At 40.8% G+C, this 17,142-nt stretch overlaps 4 protein-coding genes across 4 annotated transcripts in view; 1 reads left to right on the top strand and 3 right to left on the bottom strand.

Moving 5' to 3' along the window:
- rnh1 (ribonuclease H1) overlaps positions 1-17,142 on the bottom strand; it is a 37,109-nt gene that overhangs the window by 17,219 nt on the left and 2,748 nt on the right. The window lies entirely within an intron of this gene.
- Positions 353-2,629, bottom strand: LOC111268985 (uncharacterized). Its single transcript, XM_022848277.2, has one exon. The coding sequence runs from the start codon at positions 2,317-2,319 to the stop codon at positions 1,462-1,464; it is 858 nt and encodes a 285-aa protein (XP_022704012.1). The 5' UTR covers positions 2,320-2,629; the 3' UTR covers positions 353-1,461.
- On the top strand, positions 5,587-11,863 carry LOC111268972 (epithelial sodium channel subunit beta). Its single transcript, XM_022848271.2, has 10 exons — positions 5,587-5,811; positions 7,250-7,322; positions 7,752-7,892; positions 8,300-8,397; positions 8,654-8,781; positions 9,241-9,497; positions 9,748-9,886; positions 10,087-10,159; positions 10,520-10,709; positions 10,958-11,863. The coding sequence occupies exons 1-10, from the start codon at positions 5,603-5,605 to the stop codon at positions 11,147-11,149; spliced, it is 1,500 nt and encodes a 499-aa protein (XP_022704006.2). The 5' UTR covers positions 5,587-5,602; the 3' UTR covers positions 11,150-11,863.
- Positions 12,472-15,182, bottom strand: LOC147753869 (uncharacterized). Its single transcript, XM_086971914.1, has 2 exons — positions 14,136-15,182; positions 12,472-12,945 (listed from the first exon to the last, which is right to left on the bottom strand). Exons 1-2 carry the CDS (start codon positions 14,629-14,631, stop codon positions 12,926-12,928), a joined length of 516 nt encoding a protein of 171 aa, XP_086828040.1. The 5' UTR covers positions 14,632-15,182; the 3' UTR covers positions 12,472-12,925.

The raw sequence follows: 17,142 nt of genomic DNA, 5'->3' as shown, positions 1-17,142 counted from the left end.
ATTGCTAAGAAAATGGAATGCCCAACGGCGATACCGCACGCAAAACTCTGGATATCGTTAACTAGATAAGCTGCGCGCTCTATCAGCACTGCTGGGAGCCAGGTCTATTTCTAAACTAAGGTAATCGCACATTTGAATTCAAAGAACTTGAATGGTCAAGTCAAAGGCGAAAGTATATTTTTTATATTTATGCAATCAATATATACTCAAACGTTAACAATGAGCTAGCTATTGCCCAGATGCCAGGAGAGATTTGCCAATTAAGCTCCTCGAGCCAAACTCGAATCTAGCTGTATCCTGGTAAAGGTACAAAAACCTACATAGTAATTTCTTGATAAAACGCTCGAGTAGATGAATTCTGCCCACGTTTTCCTTTATTATTACTCTTTTTATACCAGCTAATAAACAAGAAGTTGGCCGTACCCGCGTCAACATGTCAAGCTCGTCTTCAGCATGTAACTTGTAACTTCAGCCAACATTTGTTCGCGTGCAACTTCAATAATATGCAATCCATTCTAAAAACAACTGCTGTTGTCAATTGTCCTTGTGTATATATATTACTGGGCCATGACGTTAGTATAATAAAGGTTATTTTGAGAATGTCGCAGCAAATAACCGTACCGGCTTCTAATAAGCAAGGCTGTTAGCAGGTTTTATTTACCGATTCTATTTACCTGTTATATCTTTAGTCTCAAAAAATTCTCTCTTTGTTTACATCGAGAGTTAGATGTGTCGAAATAACAATAAAATAATAAAAAATACATTTTTGGGTATGCAGTTTTTATAATGGACATGATCGAATCTCATTGACACTCGGCGCTCCGACACAACATTTATAAGGTACATGGGCGCTGTAGCCCTAGTAATGCATTAACTGGACACTATTAATCATAACAACAGTTTGTTGCCTGTTGCAAGTATATAGGAAAACTTCTACTTTAACGTTTAGCCCGGTCCTACCAGATGAAAATATTTAACACAACAAATAAACAATATAAATGTTATAAGTACAGAAAATAACAAACAACGGTGTTTGTCAATCGGTTGCTGTTAGTAGGAAAAAGGCACATCGACATTCGAAACCTTCCGTCTAAATTCTTCATCAGCGCTACGCGGGAATACGAGGAACAAAGATGTCTCAAAGGCGATCAAGTACGGTACCTATGCTTTGTAGCTACTGGGGTCGAATAGGTAATTATATCATAGGCATTTTATTACTTCACGCTTTATATGATATCTAACAATTGTAGCAGAGTCACACATAAAAATAGAATAAAAGCACGAAGGTTCCCTTTATACTAGTCGGTAACGGACCGTCCTAGTCGATCGGTAGGGTCTTTGGCCACCTAGTCAGCAAACCGTGCCGACTTATCTTCTTGAGCTTTTAAACATAAAAATACAGATTTAGATAGTTTTACAGACGAGGACAGGCGGTACGTTTAATATCCTTCACTATTGCGTTTACCAGGGGTTTGCAATCGTTCCAAGAGCTTTTCCGTGACCTCCAAAAGATGCGATAAGTTTTCCTCCTGATGAAACCTTTTGAACGTGGTGCACTGTTGTGATAAGATAGGATGGGCCTGAGACTGCGTGCTGTTCATGGCCAGCTCCAATAGCTCCACCGCTCAGGTGACCGCCTTTTGGCAAAACTGGAGTTCCTTTGACGATTCCACCACCAATACTTCCGTGTCCGCTCTTGACGATAATCGGAGGGCCCTGGATGACAGGGGAGCCTTTGATGATTGGTGCTCCATGGCCACCGATGCCTCCAATGGGTCCCTTCAGTATAATGGGTGGGCCCTGAATTATGGTTCCTTGACCAATGCCGCCAACGCCTACTCCGTGTCCACCTTTTAGACTTAGCGGTGCTATCTGGATAGGAGGCCCGTGATTGATTCCTCCTCCAATATGTCCACCCTTAACGATAATAGGAGGACCCTGAATAATCGGCCCGTGCCCACTGCCTCCTAGAATCCCGCCATGGCCCTTGCCACTTAGAATAATCGGTGGTCCTTGGCTAATTTTTGCTGGCCCGTGTCCGTTGCCAGTACCGCCTTTGAAGAAGATAGGCGCCCCACCGTGCCCACCAATATCTCCTCCATGAAGCCCACTCTTAAGCAGGAACGGGCCGCCTGCATGACTCGTGCCAAGACCTCCACTGTAACTGTTTTTGATAATAATAGGCTGCCCGTGAGTTATTGGACCATGACCTCCAGTCAGATGTCCACCGATACCACCGCCCCCGAGAATTCGGAAACCTCCAATGCCTCCTGCGGATACCGACCCTAACAGGCTGACGTAGGCAACGAACGCAAGCATATTGATGATGCGCAGCAACTTCCACTTCGTGAGACGGCTCCACCACTATCGCGACGATTTCTTCTTTTTTCTTCGTCTACAACGACGACGACGCAAATCCACACAGCTCAGTCCACGTCAACTCAACGCAACTCCAACGTCTAACAAATACCGAGAAGTAGACAACAAGGGGTTCGGACGTATGTACGACGACACAAAACGAGTGGTTACTACCATCACCACTAGCACCACGAAACCCCCGACGACTAACTCTGACTGCACTTCACTCTCACCGACGACGATGTGTTGAACGTTTTTGGCATTATGCTTTTATACAAAAAAATAGCCAATGCGCTTATGCAGGCAACAGAGGCAAAGGGGGTTCTGTTAGGAGAGGATAACGAGAGAGGCGCTTCGGTTTAAAGAGTAGAATAGACATATGTCAAACATGAAGCTGGTTGGTGTGACTAGGTTGTCCTTTCCCACATGATCAAACCGTACCCGGGTAATCCGGACTCAAACCTACCCGTAAGCATCTGCAATAGCGTAAATTGAATAGTATACGTCCATTATACAAGTTATGAATGCCGCTCATATGTACAGCTATGTGAAAAAAGCTTCGAAATTTGACGTTTGCTATAACATCCGTTTCGCCGCGTGCATCTAGCGCGTCATCGCTATCACACGTACTGAGGGCGGCGATGTCGACGGTGCCGAAAGTGCCATGCGCACGGAGCAAAGCCTTTCACGGCCCCTGACGCCATAGTGCTTGTGCAAAGACGCGGGTCTCGGGCGCTCGGGTTCGTGGCATCTATCGTCGATAGTGTATGTCATCTGACTGACACCAGCGCTCCGGAGCGATGTCATAAGCGACGAATGCCAGCCCGCCATAATTAAAGTTTCGCCAACATCGATATTGATTTTCGTCCAGTTACATTCGTATGGTCATATTGTCACGTGCGAGTGATCCGTACGTTCATAGAAACATATACTGGAGCGGCCTGATAGGCTACTGACACGCGGAGGGACATCATCGTTAACGAGCGTTGATAGCGAATAAACAGATAACGATAGTACTGGTGATCAGTAAAGCTGTCCTAAGCGATACTGGCTCCCCTTCATGCCCTGCCTTTCCCCATTTAACTCATCGCCGTACATGATACAGAACCGACAGGAGACATTCGTATGTGTTACTACCATACACAGCGTACAGCACACACTTCAGCTGCTTGCAATGTCGGTAGACAGGGACAGGAAATGTATTGAGTTTTGCGTACATTGGCTTCAATAATGCGGCTGAACAAATAGGTCATGTCCATTGACGAAAAAAACGATTTAAGAAGTGCGGCGTTTGTACCGCTCCGACTGTTTCCTTTACTTGCAATTGAAATCATTCTATAATAAATGAGATAATCGCTCTGCAATCGTGACTCGGAGGCCAATAGCTTTTACTAGAAAAGCCCCTTCGTCTTAGAGATGCGTGCTGTTCATTTGCACAGGGCACCTGGTGATCTAATCGTGAGGAATCGTCTGCTTGTGCAGCCGTGGTACACGTTATTCGCCCTCACAGGGCAGCTAACTTGGGTTTAATTATAAAGCACGGTGCTTATGTTTATTATATTATTAAATATAAAATCAAATCAAAGATTCTATGGGCGGTAATCCTATTGTCTGTAGCCGGCTAGTAACATTGTCGCAAAGCTGCCATTCACAAGGGACATCGTTACATGGATTTTATTTTTTGAGGTTGTTGTTTTTTTTGAAAGGATGGCAATGGTAAACCACTAAAGTGTTAGTCTATGTGCTTTGATAATATCGCTTATTCAAAGCAAGAGAGACATACCAAATAAATAGGCCATAGAAATACAGAAAATAGATAAGCGTCGGAAAATTTCTATTGTCACCTATACCAACCTGAAGTAACCGACGTAAACAACAGAAACTGAGTCCTACATTCAGGTCGTCTGGACAATTAGGTATCAAAAAGACACTTTTTTCATTTTACCGTAGTATGCCATTGTGAGGGTCTGGCGATTTAGTGAATAATATTTAAATGACAGAGCTTTTTCTTTTAAATATCGCCAAGTTGACACCGTGGGTTGTGATTTTGTAACATCTCAACAGTGAATTCACGCCCTTACAGGGGATGCAGCGATAGAACTTAGAAAAATGTTGTGGCCGCAATGCTTTTTTTAGAGAACATTTATTTTCATAGATTTTGCAGCCGTATTACGGAGTTTATCCTTAAATACGTATGACGTTTATACCTGCAAACACTTAATGTGAAAAGAACGTTTTATTGCTGTTATAGAATATTCAAGCTTAAGAAAAGATATATGCTTGTGCGCTATACAACAGATCTGTCTGACCGATTCGAACCTGCACATACAGCGGTCTCGGAGCTGCACGGACTAGACTGCTTAACGACGTATAGAAGAAGATATTATTGGCAACTCTAAATCGTAAAGTCAATATACGTAAAACCTCACTGAGGTCACTTAGGGGTACCGTATCGATTAAAGCTCGAAATCTGTGCGTGGTCATTTGAAACGTAGCTTTGAGCCTTCGAGGATGTCACATCAGGCACCATTGTGCCCATAATGAAAGACCGCTGTAGATCACGAAGGCGCGGTAGAATCAGGCCAGCTACCACAGTAACCACAGCAGTAGGACAGCTTCAATTGTCGGACATACCCAACTCTAATGTTTAAAACAAGGGTGTTATGTAAGACGTTATGGCTACATTGAGACCAGCGGGTATCTAATCAAAGACTTAGTTCTCCACAGTGGACTGGGGCGTGCTGTTTCAACGAAGCGTTATCAAACCTTGGCGACGAACCGCTAGAGATGTATAGGGTATCACCGGTAGGTTCGCCGACTTTACGAGATACTAAGAGACAACCTAATGTAAGTAGATGTAAGGATTTATAAGATTTTAGGGTAAGACAGAATAAGATAGGAGATTATCGTAAATTGAAAGTTTAAAATTTATACAACCAATGCGCAGTTGAGAACGAGAGGTGGGTGCGCTCGTGTTATGAAATAATCTGTAAATAATATTAACTTAAGGAAGTTATAATACAACTTCCTTTATCTCCCTCTATCTGAGTTTTCCGATACATATAACCTACTTTGTTTGATAAATCTAGCGAAAACGAGAGAACGCTTGTCAGCCTGGAATCCATATAATGAATTGAGTAAACATTCTGTTAAATCTTATCAAGTTACATAAGGGATACCATAATACAAAGCTATTTTTTAATGTACAATTGTTAGGATCTTTTGTCATTGGTTCGCCAAATTTATGCAGGAGAACGGTTCGACACTCCTGATGGCTGCACTTCGGTCTAGTTCACGGCCAGATATCACCGCCTCTGCTAAAGGTCGCCATCTCATAGAACTAGCTTCTAAAAGAAGAACTAAGGTAGCCCGAATTATCTGGATCTGTGTCGTGTTCGCATGTGTCATTGGATGTCTCGGTCAAGTATTTACCTTCCTCGAAATCTTCTGGAGGTAATTAATGCATAGAATTCTTTATCATAAGCGTACAATTTACGTCGGGTAGATACATAAATACTATGCAAACCTAACGACTTTTATTTTTCAATCGATTTTATTGGTGACGAAAGGTACGGTTGGACAGGGTCCCTTTCCGCAAGACAGCTTGCAATATAGAGCATATTCCTTCCCAGTCCAACTGATGTTCGAGTCAATGTTTGGGTATCCGTAGGTAATATATTCCTCTCAGTTTGTATCGCACTTAATAAACAGATCCATACCAAGAGGATGACACTTGAGATTGGTTGTCACTGATGATATCTATACAGCTACTGCTCGAAACCTCAGAGGTCCCATTCCAACTCCTAAAGATCGTCCTTGAAGAGGATATTACGCAAACAAACATCTGGATGGATTCCAGTCAAGTGCAATGGTTCGCTGTTTGACATATTACTTAACCCTATAAGCAAACATGACGATATCTGGTAAGACGATTGTAGTTTTCAAAATATAAACAGTTTAAAATCAGCCAGTACGTCAGGGAAGCATTGCACGCATGCTGCTTTATTGGTAACCTTCAGAGTCACCTGGTCGGGTTATAATCTACTGGACAATATTCAATGAATCTTTAGCCACATAATTTTCTAAAAGTTCACGATTGGGCCCAAGTCAAAGTAGTTCAACAGAATTTCGTTGTACCTGTTTGTTGCACGTTTTGGATATGGCAAACTACAATATATTTTATAATGTATGCTGGGATTATTGCGGATATCGATGATGAAAGCGTGAGGTGGCCAAAGGCCCACTTTCAGTTTTGAATTTGTGGCTTGTCCATCCGGCATCCCCTAGGTTGTGCCTAGTGTTTTACAGTTTACAAAGAACAGTAGCATATGGCCATGGTGTGGTAGTTATTTCGTGCTTATTAGGTAATTTCCGTTACGTTACAAGGACTATAAAATTGCTATTGAAGCTTTTTTTTCGTCGTGAACGTTTCGGTATTTTGTGATGAAAAGGTTCAACCTCTATACCCCAATAGTCATCGTAAGATTAATCTTCGGCTTATATGGGAATTGTACAAGTAATGCATACATTAAAATATGGGTCGTGCAAATCAGGTTTCGGTCTCTACCATTTTGATTTAACGAGCACGAGTGGCTTAAGAAGCGTTGTGTGAATAATTTAGAAATTTTACTCATAAGTAAGTAAATTTAGCATTTTAATTGAATTAAACAATATTATGGTTACAAACGATTTTTGCCAAAATGACATTGTACTGTTATCTTAGTGACAAGTGGAACAAGTGGCTGTCGAGTGAATAATGCAGGAACTAAAAGGAGACCGATGATGGCTCCGATTAAAAATCATTCTCTGTTAATAAATAAATGTATGTTTCAAACAAACGCTCTATTTAAAAATTAGAATTTAAAAATATTTCGTTCAACCTTGTGTGCAGATATCCGACCATTATCGATATTGAAACTGAGAAGATGGACGAGCTACAGTTTCCTGCTATAACGGTGTGCAACGTAAATCGGTAGCTATCAAGACTTGAATAGTTTTTCAATTGATAATAGTCATGATGTATTTTTTAAAAGTTATTTTTAAGAGTTATTTTTGAGCCACCGGAAACCCACTGGCAACTAGTTTAGGTAGATAATCGTCTACCAGTTAAAAAAAAAGGTTCACACAATGCAGTATATATATATATATATATATATGTATGTATATAACAGAACAAGCGGATATTGGGCGAACATGAGAGAAGGAAACTTCAAATACTCACTTTAAAAACTTTCGTATCTCGGCTAAATATTATATTAGAAAAACCTGCAAGAACTTACTGCCGTATCAGTCATCCTATAGGAACAATTGTTTACAGAGAATATGTTGAAGCTAAGAGGCTTCAACCAGCTTGTGCAAAAATAAACGAAAAATATATTTCTCAGTCAAGTTGAACGGCGCTGCCCGTTCCTATTAATGCTACTTTTGGTGACAAAAAGCTCCATACTTTCAGATTTCGTCGAAGTGAGTGGTGCAAATTCAAAGGCTTCGAGTCGCACACCTGCCTCGGCGTAGGCACTGGCCTTGTGTCGAATGTACGTTTAGTACTTAAAAACAATGTTTATAAACTATATTTAGGGTCTGCCCGAAACTTTAATGTTTACCCATTACGGTTTCCTATCTTTTCACATTCTATTTTTCATATAGCACATCTTAATATTTGCAAATATAGACACGATGTAAGGGTAAACTGGGCGCTAAACTTGCGACCAGAAGATCCTGGGCTCAGTTTTTAAGTGAAACTCGTGCGTGAATCATTATCATTATTATCTATAACAATCTCCTTTAGGTGAGTTCAGCTAGGTATATCGCCCATGGAAATTTTGTGGCCGTTAGAAGGCAATCAAGGTTTTGCATCTCTGAATAATTGACAGTTTCTAATAATGAACTCGAGTTGAATTTGTCGCATCTAACTCACTGTACTGCCTTGCGAGTACCTCAGGACGACGAATACACACTCAACCGGACGCTGAAAATTCAAATGGGACATCAGCGTAAGACTATGATTTTCGAAATGAAGAAAACCGTCAATGGGACCGTGTAAGCTGTTGTATCCGTTCGTAGGCTGGCAGAAGTAGCTTTATTCCAGTTTATATGTATAAGTTCCAAAGGATATGTGATTTCGAGAGATTTTTCGAATGATTGTTATTCGAATGATATTAAAAATAACTAGCATACGTTCGCATTGATAACAGATAAAACAGTGTAATCTACGTTGAAATATGCAAGTAAAAGAAAGCTAGCACAAATTACACGTTACTTTATGAGAAACTCATTGACGATGGATATGATGCAGCGACGTGATAGTGGAAAACGGAGGTTTCCGCGAGCAGTTCTTCCATCAGGAGTACAGCAACTGTTTCGTATATAACGCCGAGTGGTCGGGATCAGGAATGGGCGAAAGAGAACGGGCTCGGCAAATCGGTGAAAACCTATCTGAACTAAAGTGCTACGTAGTGATCTCGCTAGCTATGGAAATGTATAATTTTACTTTGTTCTGTTCTTAAATAGCTTACAAAGCACGTTTTACAATACTAATGAAGTCTCTATTCTCTTACAAGAAGCTTTTGTTATCTTCACCGCCGCTCTGCGTACATAATATGGCACGTGCGATAAAATGCAACTTCACAATGAGTCTTATCTCATTCGTTATTACTATTATTATTATTATAAAACACACATGCTCCACTAGTAAGCAAATGGTCTCAGTAATTTCACTAACAACATATATTAACAAGTGAGTTTCTTTTTTTTTTTTTTCGATGGCGTACTAGTACGTGCCGCGTGCTAGTACGGTGACTTTAGAATCAAAGTATTTTTATAGGTACATGCATTGTCACTTATTGTCCTTACTAGTGGTGTTGTTCGGTGCCGTTATCGCAGACATCGAGTTCACGTTGTTTCTCGAGCCAAAGGAGTACCTCAACGCGAAGGAGATCCCAAGCGCACAAATTGTCTTTCACCACCCTGAGATAATACCTGACCCGCAGGATAACGGAATTCCCATCCGTTCCGGTTACGCGCACACATTTACCCTTCGACATCTTGTAACGCGTCGCCTAAAACACCCCTACTGGACAGACTGTAGGGATTATGAAATAGTCAAACGTGACAGATACATCATGCAGATGACCAAATCGGTACGTGACCATCAACCCCTCAAATTAATGACAATAAGAATGATAAAAAGTCACAGATCTCATTCTGCTGTATACAATATAATGTGCGCCAAGAAGACTAGAGCAGAAAGATTGCTTGCTATAAGCATTGATCGAAGGTAGTATTAATCGGACCTATCGTCTCTATCAGAAACTGCAAGCAGATTTTTATCTATCGACTGAGTTCTCCAATGTACGTTTTTTCTACTTTGTTCTGTTTCCTAATTCGAAGTTGTGCGATCGAGAATGTGCTTTTAACGCTTCGCTACAGATGTGTCATTGTATACGGCGAGATATCTCTCTACCATACGAAGTAGACTGGGATAAACAACCGTCTGGAAAGAGACGATTCTGCGATCAAGATATTACGTGTTGGTAACAAACTATCCATTTGCCTATACTATATTTATAATAAAAATAACATTTTTCGCATAGATACATGTAGATTAAGGTAAATGTAAATGAAGTGCATGGCTAATGCATAGTAAAACGTCTTCTAATGCTCCCGTCATCAGGTTACCTTACAGGTAGCAGTAACTGGGCAAAGAAATTCTAGAGTATTCCTTTTCAGTTACGCGCTGTTGGGTCCGAGTACTCGATGAAGTCGAAAGATGCATCGATCGTAACTGCAAGAGGCAGTGTTGGTGAGTCCGACAATAGTTATGTAGTATTTTTTTTTTTTAACTTTTAACAGAAAAGTTGGACATAAACATCATTTTCTAAATACGTTTCCTGTTTAAAGGCACATTAATCATAATATACTTAGTGCGCAAAACGATCGTAATTATTCTATTACTATCTAATGAAATTGTTAAGCATTAGATTTTAACGGGCACCTTTGGCACCCTGCTCGTGTCCTCAATTATTAGACGATGTCGAACTCTTTTTTTTGTTCCATGCTACTCTCGACTGCCGATAAATGATGATAATATTAAATTGTACACTACTCCTTGATCTAGCCTCATATCGCCCTTCCCTATTTCCGCCTGACTCTCCTGCTACAGGGAAGATCAATACGAAGTGTCCATTACTCAGGATCCATGGCCGGACCAGTTTTTTTTCGAAGAAGAGAAAGAACGATTTGGACAACTGGAGATAAGCAACTTCCGAGAGGCCAGAATGAATCTTACCAGAGTCAAAATAATTTTTGGAACCCTTAACAAAATCATTTATAGGCATCGTCCCAAGTATGAGGTAAGTATCGCTAGCTGTCGAAGCTTCATTCCTTTGCCATACCAATAAGATAATACAGACGGCAATAAGTAAAGCACCAGGCGCCTTCGCAAAAGTCCAACGTGACAAATAGAGCAAAAGCGTCTTTGTGACGAGTTCCTTTCCTCAGGGATCGCCTGAACATGAGCACGACTATGGAACTCCATTGATGTTAAGTAGCCCTTAATAAGCACGTCTTTCAAATGTTGATTCCTTTCTCTGATGCGCAGCAAATCGAGTTATTTTCGTACCTGGGCGGTTTTATCGGTATTTGGGTTGGTGTCTCGTTCATGAATGTCCTGGACTACTTGACCGTCGCTCTCAGTTGGTGCATTCACAAAACACACGACTGGAGAAAGGCCCGTAAAGACCCTGTTCAGAGCATACCTTTGAACACGCAGGTAACAAAGGAGGTCTGGTAATGTACCTTCTGTAGGTTGCCTGGAGCTAAATATTTCTCCTTTTGATGGTAATTCCGCAGCGAGAATCAAATGAGAAAAATTCAATTTAATGACGTAACCGAAGACTGGCGAAAATAGAATTAATTGTACTATCAGTGAACTGTGTCTTACACACGATGCGTATGTATCTGTGCCCTGCTCTATGCGGCAGATTAAACAAGTACTAACAACATAGAAATTTAAATGAAAGGGTTTGCATGTTTTATCAATTATGACGTATAGCTATTGACAGCGACGTACTTTTATGAGGGACAAGGTCCTAGATCGTCACACGAAATCTTTACAGAATCGCCAGCGGGTCGACATGTTTTAGTTTATATTCAATATTGTTAAGGTCCAACTCAATGTTATATGAATTATATAGAGTCAACTGGAACAATAGCAAATTGAAATGCGGTCGAACAGAGATCACCCAAGCAATGAAAAGTTTGAGATGTTGCAGATGATGTTGCAATAGAACGTATTTAGATTGGCTCGTTCGGAGGAGAAAATTCGCTAGGTACCACTGGAAAAAATAGGCGTTCGTTCCGTCGAGTTGGTGTTCTGTCAACGAACGCTTACGAATGAATAAAAATGTCCTACCTTCGATCCAAAAAGAGATCGAAGGCTAGTTGCGATCTTGAGCTTGTTCTTGTCTCAAGCTTATGAGGTTTGAATAAAATCACCATAAATCTATGGTTAGCTTTCTTCATTTAGCTTCGGCTGCTACTGCCGATAAAATAGATCTGAATAAGGGTTCTGGGACTGCTGACAGCAGCGAAATTAGTGTAACATGAAATTTACATATAAACTCGATCGATCGCCTCGTATACACGCCAATTGCCAACCCCGCGTTCACCATTCATGATAATCTACCCATGAACGGTAGCCGTCAACAAATGTATGTAAAAACATTTAGTAATATTAGAATTGTATAAGTTTGTAATGCTATATGGAAGCACAGCAAACTCGTTGTCAAAGTCTTAATTGAATTAGGTAGTAAGCTCTAATCTTCTTCTATTCTTCCCGTTGTGTTATCACGCGATCGTACGCCGATCAATGCGACGACAACTCTGGATCATTCTCATATTACATTATATAGCCTCTCCTCTAAATGATATGTGCTCCTATTACGTCACATACTACTATTTGATCATCATCAGACCAGCATCTCTGTCCATCGCATTAGCATCTGTTGCCATTTAGCATAAGTCAAATGTCAAACAGTTGACTCATCGAGACGCGTTACATTTCTTTAAGCAAAAAAAAAAATAGAAAAAATAGATTAAAGCAACAACAGGGAAGTCGTCTAAATCCAGCCTTATCAACAAAGTCTAGCGCACGAACGTTCGTTGCGACGTACGATCCCCCTTACGATAAGCAACTTTATTTGCCAATCGCGTATATCTTTCAGACGCACGCTATCGCGAGTCCGCCGGCGTCGGAAAAGACCACTGCTCATCCAGTAACCTGCCACGACACTGATTGCCCGCTCTCCGTACGCAAGTCGTTATTATACAACAAGCGCGATGGTTACGAGAGAAAATATATCCAACGAAAATCGACGCTTTAACGAAAGATGCATAGTAACGTAAACTGTAATCGACCACACGCAGCAGGCGAAGACGTTCGTACGCTGAAGTAAATCGCTTAAGACGTAAAAAATGCTTCTTCAATTGTTCCCCGTTGTGATCGTGCCGAACTGCGGAATGACAGTGCGGAACATCGATGTTGTCCTTGATGTTTATTTGATGACGGTCAGAACTCACGGGGTTCGCCTAACAGACACAGTTTAAAGCACATGAAAACTTAAAGGAGCTTATTTTTTTATAAATGAAGGTCAAACGTAAGAACCTTGAATTAATATACCCGCATGATACCCGGAAAACTCGTATGTTTCGACATTTACGTCCGGTATCGCCGTTATGCATTCGATCGCACGCCTAGCTACCAGCGCGAAACGAAGTCTCTTTATGCTAGAGTTAGAGCTTACACTACAACGCGTCCTTAACATCAGCAGGCAACTACGTTATCCACTAAGCTATTATAGGACATTAATAGTCCTAAGCAAATTTCGGTCGCCTGTATCGAAAATTTTACCAATGTATCGAAAATTTTACCAAGCATCTGGCTGTAAGCTGTTGCCGTGAGCCTGTATAGTTTTTTTTTGCCAGCTTTTAAAAGCACCTAATCGATATGAATTATATAGGCAGTGCTTCCGTTTTGCGGCCAAAAATCACTAGCTAACCGGTTTCTGGTGAAGCCTGCGAGCGTTTCTAAGCTGATGCTCTGCGGTAGAGTCAGTTCTCTATCACCTGAGAGGGATCAAAAGAACTAACACGTTCCCTCAAGCATGCAAACAATATTATTATTCAACAAAAGGACGGCTCACAACTGAGAGATCTAGCGCGATCGCGTAGCAGAGCGTTCCACAGTTAGCTAGTAAAACCGAATATATAAAGGATAGCGCCATTGTACATCAAATATCGGATATACATAATGAAGTCAGCCTATTTCCAGCACTTCGAATACATGGGACATCACATACACTTTCCACAAAACTAATTACCAGTTTATGCGGCGCCGACGCTTTAAAACGTTGTGTAGTCAGTACGGATTGATATTAACACTCAGCTTTACAGCAGTAATAACATTATGCACAAATCGTTGTTGCAATCTCAATCGAGATCTTGCATGCTTTTCGATATCAGATCAATGATTTTCGGTTGGCTTACTGTCGTAGACGTGGTACTTCCAGTTCGACTATCATGTGTTTTTAACGATAATGCAACCGATAGGGTAATGCAAATCATAAATAATAAGAGACCGATTACTCCACATATCAGCCAACTACACATTCTTCGTTTGTTCGAAGATCGACGCGTGGCCTTCGTCTTAACGAAGCTTTCCTGGTGTCGTGGTGGTAAATTTCCCCTATTTAACGAACTTCGACTTTTAGAAATGCTACCTTCTTTCCGCGGCGTAAGTGACGGAGGGACACAATCAAACTTAGGTCCCTCCATTGTAGATTTGTCCCAGGCGTTAAGTCGGCCGGCATTAGGAGATACAGGCTTTCGACCTCTAGCGTTATTGGGAAGAGGTCTGTTGGCGCCTTTCGATTGTTCGGGGGATTGGGAAGATTGTGCAAAGCCACCAGCATTTGGATCCCTTTCTCCCGATATTGGATTTCTGTGCGTCGTAGCTGTGGCAGCGTGGTCCTTCGCGTCCGACGCTGGCGCTCCTGCGTGCGATGGAACTCCCGCACCTTCCCGTTGTAATGCTGCTTGATGTTTTCTCAACCACAAGGCAACTGGCAGGTTTGACTGCTGAGAAGAGGTCACCACCGGCTGCGATGGCGATGAACTGGCAACTACTAACGGCGAAGCCGTAGATGACAGTGATGGCGAAGACCTGCTGGCTTCCGGCGAGGGAACTTTTTGTATAGGAGGTTTATTAGGCTTCATTTTAGGCGAAATCGTAGTCTTCGAAAAACTTTGACTATGCTTCCGAGAGTGGCTGGGTTGTCTGATTTACAATGCATAAGTACTGAAATTTTGTTTCCCATGTGTCGCTCCGCGAGTAATTTTGAATAGCAGTAAAAGACAACAATCAGCTGGCTGACGGACAAGGGAACAACGACAGCTGACGTGGGTCTTGGCACAGGAAATTGTTTCACGCACGGCGAGTCAGGGTCAGCCAAAAAGTTGACACTTCATTGTTCGAAAGCAGAGGTTATATCTTGCACTCTGTGAAATAATCCCTATTGACGGTGTCGTACGTAAAACTCGAGACTTTTAAATTCTGCAGGACCTGTTCGAAATTCAAAGATTTAGAGAAAATCTATTTTTCAAGAATATGCCTACACTTCAAATCGTGGAAATGTCCTGACTGTACCGAATTCGACCAAATTAGTGCTTAAGGCCCTCCCATAGGCACATACCTACATTATAGATGCAATTAAATTAAACTATTATTTTCTAATATTCTGTTTTATGCAATCGATATGCCACATGGTGGGTTCCAGTGTGTAGAATGTCTTCGAATTGGTTTACTGTGGCCGATCAGTGTCATCGGCCAATTTCTATAGAGTCTCGCTTATCTCTTTCGATCAAAGGTAAAGATTGGATTTTGCTGCATTAGCGTTCTAGTTTGCAAAAGTCCACGCTACAGTGTATATATATATATATATATATATATATCATGTTACTATACATCTATATACGACTCCCGAATCTTTCAAAAAATGCCTCACTTCAATGCAGCATATAAAAGTAACATATGAAACTTTAATAGCATATAAGTTAAGGGTTCAACGTTATAGTATATCATATTAGTCTTGCTTTATGGGCACATATGTTGTGTCAATATATAATAGACCAGGCTTAAACTTAAAACGGCTCGGACTTAGGATCTAGGAACTTGCTAAGTTGACTAGTACATCTGTATTCTATACCATTAAGAGAAGAACAATCGCGGTATGCTACAATGATCGACCAGGTTTGTATCTGGTAATAAACAAACAACAAATAGGAAAACATTCCATTGTTTTTTTTTTTTGAATAAGAATTAACACCATCTTAGTTACCACACGGTGGTTCCATTGTACTGCGTTGCGTCTAGCGAAAGTATTCCAAAACATATGGGCACTATATGAAGCAAACGAAAAACGCCGCAGCTAAGCTTTAAGCATGTCCGTTAATTTAACTATGCGAAGATTACCTGTCTGTTTTGGCTTCAAGACTTCAAAATTATATGACAGTACACCGTTTGACACAAGATAACAATGACAGAAACGATAGGTAATTACTCAAGAATAAATAACAATCACGAACATCGGATAGTCGAACTTCAATATGTTAAGATACTCAGAAACAGTAGAAGACCATTTCTTTAAACCCAAATGTAAATCCTAACAATGTTCTATTGCCTCGAAATACTCCACTCATATATATATACGCAGTCAATCTGTCTGACGCTATTTGCTCCACCGTTCTGGTAACAATCAGACTGCATTGCGCTCTCTGTTGCATTTAGTTCATACTCATAGATGACGTCCCGACCAGGGCAAGTCAGAAATCTACGAAGTCGGTCGATTTCTGTGTATAAAGAAGTCTGTAGTATACTTCAGTCCATTGACATTTAGTATCGAGGCGCGATAACTTCGAGTCGCTGTCCCCGAATCCGGTTGTAGTTATGCTTGTAGCAACTTTCTTTTTACAAGCTTGTAGCTCGTAGAGAAAGTTCTAGGCGACTCTCATCCCCATTACAGAGCAGAAACGCCCTTCGTTTATTAAATACCAGCATGTAGCTATTTAAAATAATAGGTAGCCAATAGTCGGCAGCAGGGCATCGGTGTTCCTTCCAGAAGCTGCGCGAAGAGCGTTGAAAAATGAAAATGGATTATTCAATGTAGGCGACCTATGCTGTTGACTTTAACGACAAGTTACAAGTTATAGATTTAGTAGCTCGGTATGGATTTATAATAGCACGTTTCCAAGCGATTTTATTTGTCAAATATCTATACCTATTACAATAACGGGGTAAACGGCAGGTTTACTCACGAACTGTAGTAGCAAGGGCATTTAACCCGTAGTAGACACAATTGCAGCCGATTTTATTGATAAACAAATATTCTCGTAAACATGCTCAGGGCATGTAAATGTTTAGCTTCGGTATGAAGAACAGCTGTGGAACATTATCTGCTATCTTTGGCTCTATGAAGATATTCTTATAATAACGTTATTATATATATATATATATTGTGTGATATAGGTGTGATTTTACTGGATATAAATGTGGATATTTACAAATGAACATGTAGTTTCTTCAAATATATATACAATGTAGTTATTAAGTATACCCTAAGAACATAGAAGAACGTTTAATTAAAAATGGGTTTTCACTTCAACAAAGAGTATGTTCATGACTTTTATCAGAAGAAAACCTTGTTGCTTCCTAATGTCAAATGCTTCCTT

The sequence above is a fragment of the Varroa jacobsoni genome, unplaced genomic scaffold, assembly GCF_002532875.2.
Source record: "Varroa jacobsoni isolate VJ856 unplaced genomic scaffold, vjacob_1.0 scaffold_140, whole genome shotgun sequence".
NCBI lineage: Eukaryota > Metazoa > Arthropoda > Arachnida > Mesostigmata > Varroidae > Varroa > Varroa jacobsoni.
This window is presented reverse-complemented; position numbering and strand designations above follow the sequence as displayed.

Excerpts from the sequence above, each read along its gene's own strand:
- LOC111268985 (XM_022848277.2), bottom strand. The coding sequence starts at position 2,319 with ATGCTTGCGTTCGTTGCCTACGTCAGCCTGTTAGGGTCGGTATCCGCA.
- LOC111268972 (XM_022848271.2), top strand. The coding sequence starts at position 5,603 with ATGCAGGAGAACGGTTCGACACTCCTGATGGCTGCACTTCGGTCTAGT. Across the intron at positions 7,893-8,299 it reads GCACTGGCCTTGTGTCGAAT|GACGACGAATACACACTCAA; the intron begins GTACGTTTAGTA and ends CGAGTACCTCAG. Across the intron at positions 8,782-9,240 it reads AGAACGGGCTCGGCAAATCG|ACATCGAGTTCACGTTGTTT; the intron begins GTGAAAACCTAT and ends CCGTTATCGCAG.
- LOC147753869 (XM_086971914.1), bottom strand. The coding sequence starts at position 14,631 with ATGAAGCCTAATAAACCTCCTATACAAAAAGTTCCCTCGCCGGAAGCC. Across the intron at positions 12,946-14,135 it reads ACTTACGCCGCGGAAAGAAG|GCGAACCCCGTGAGTTCTGA; the intron begins GTAGCATTTCTA and ends TGTGTCTGTTAG.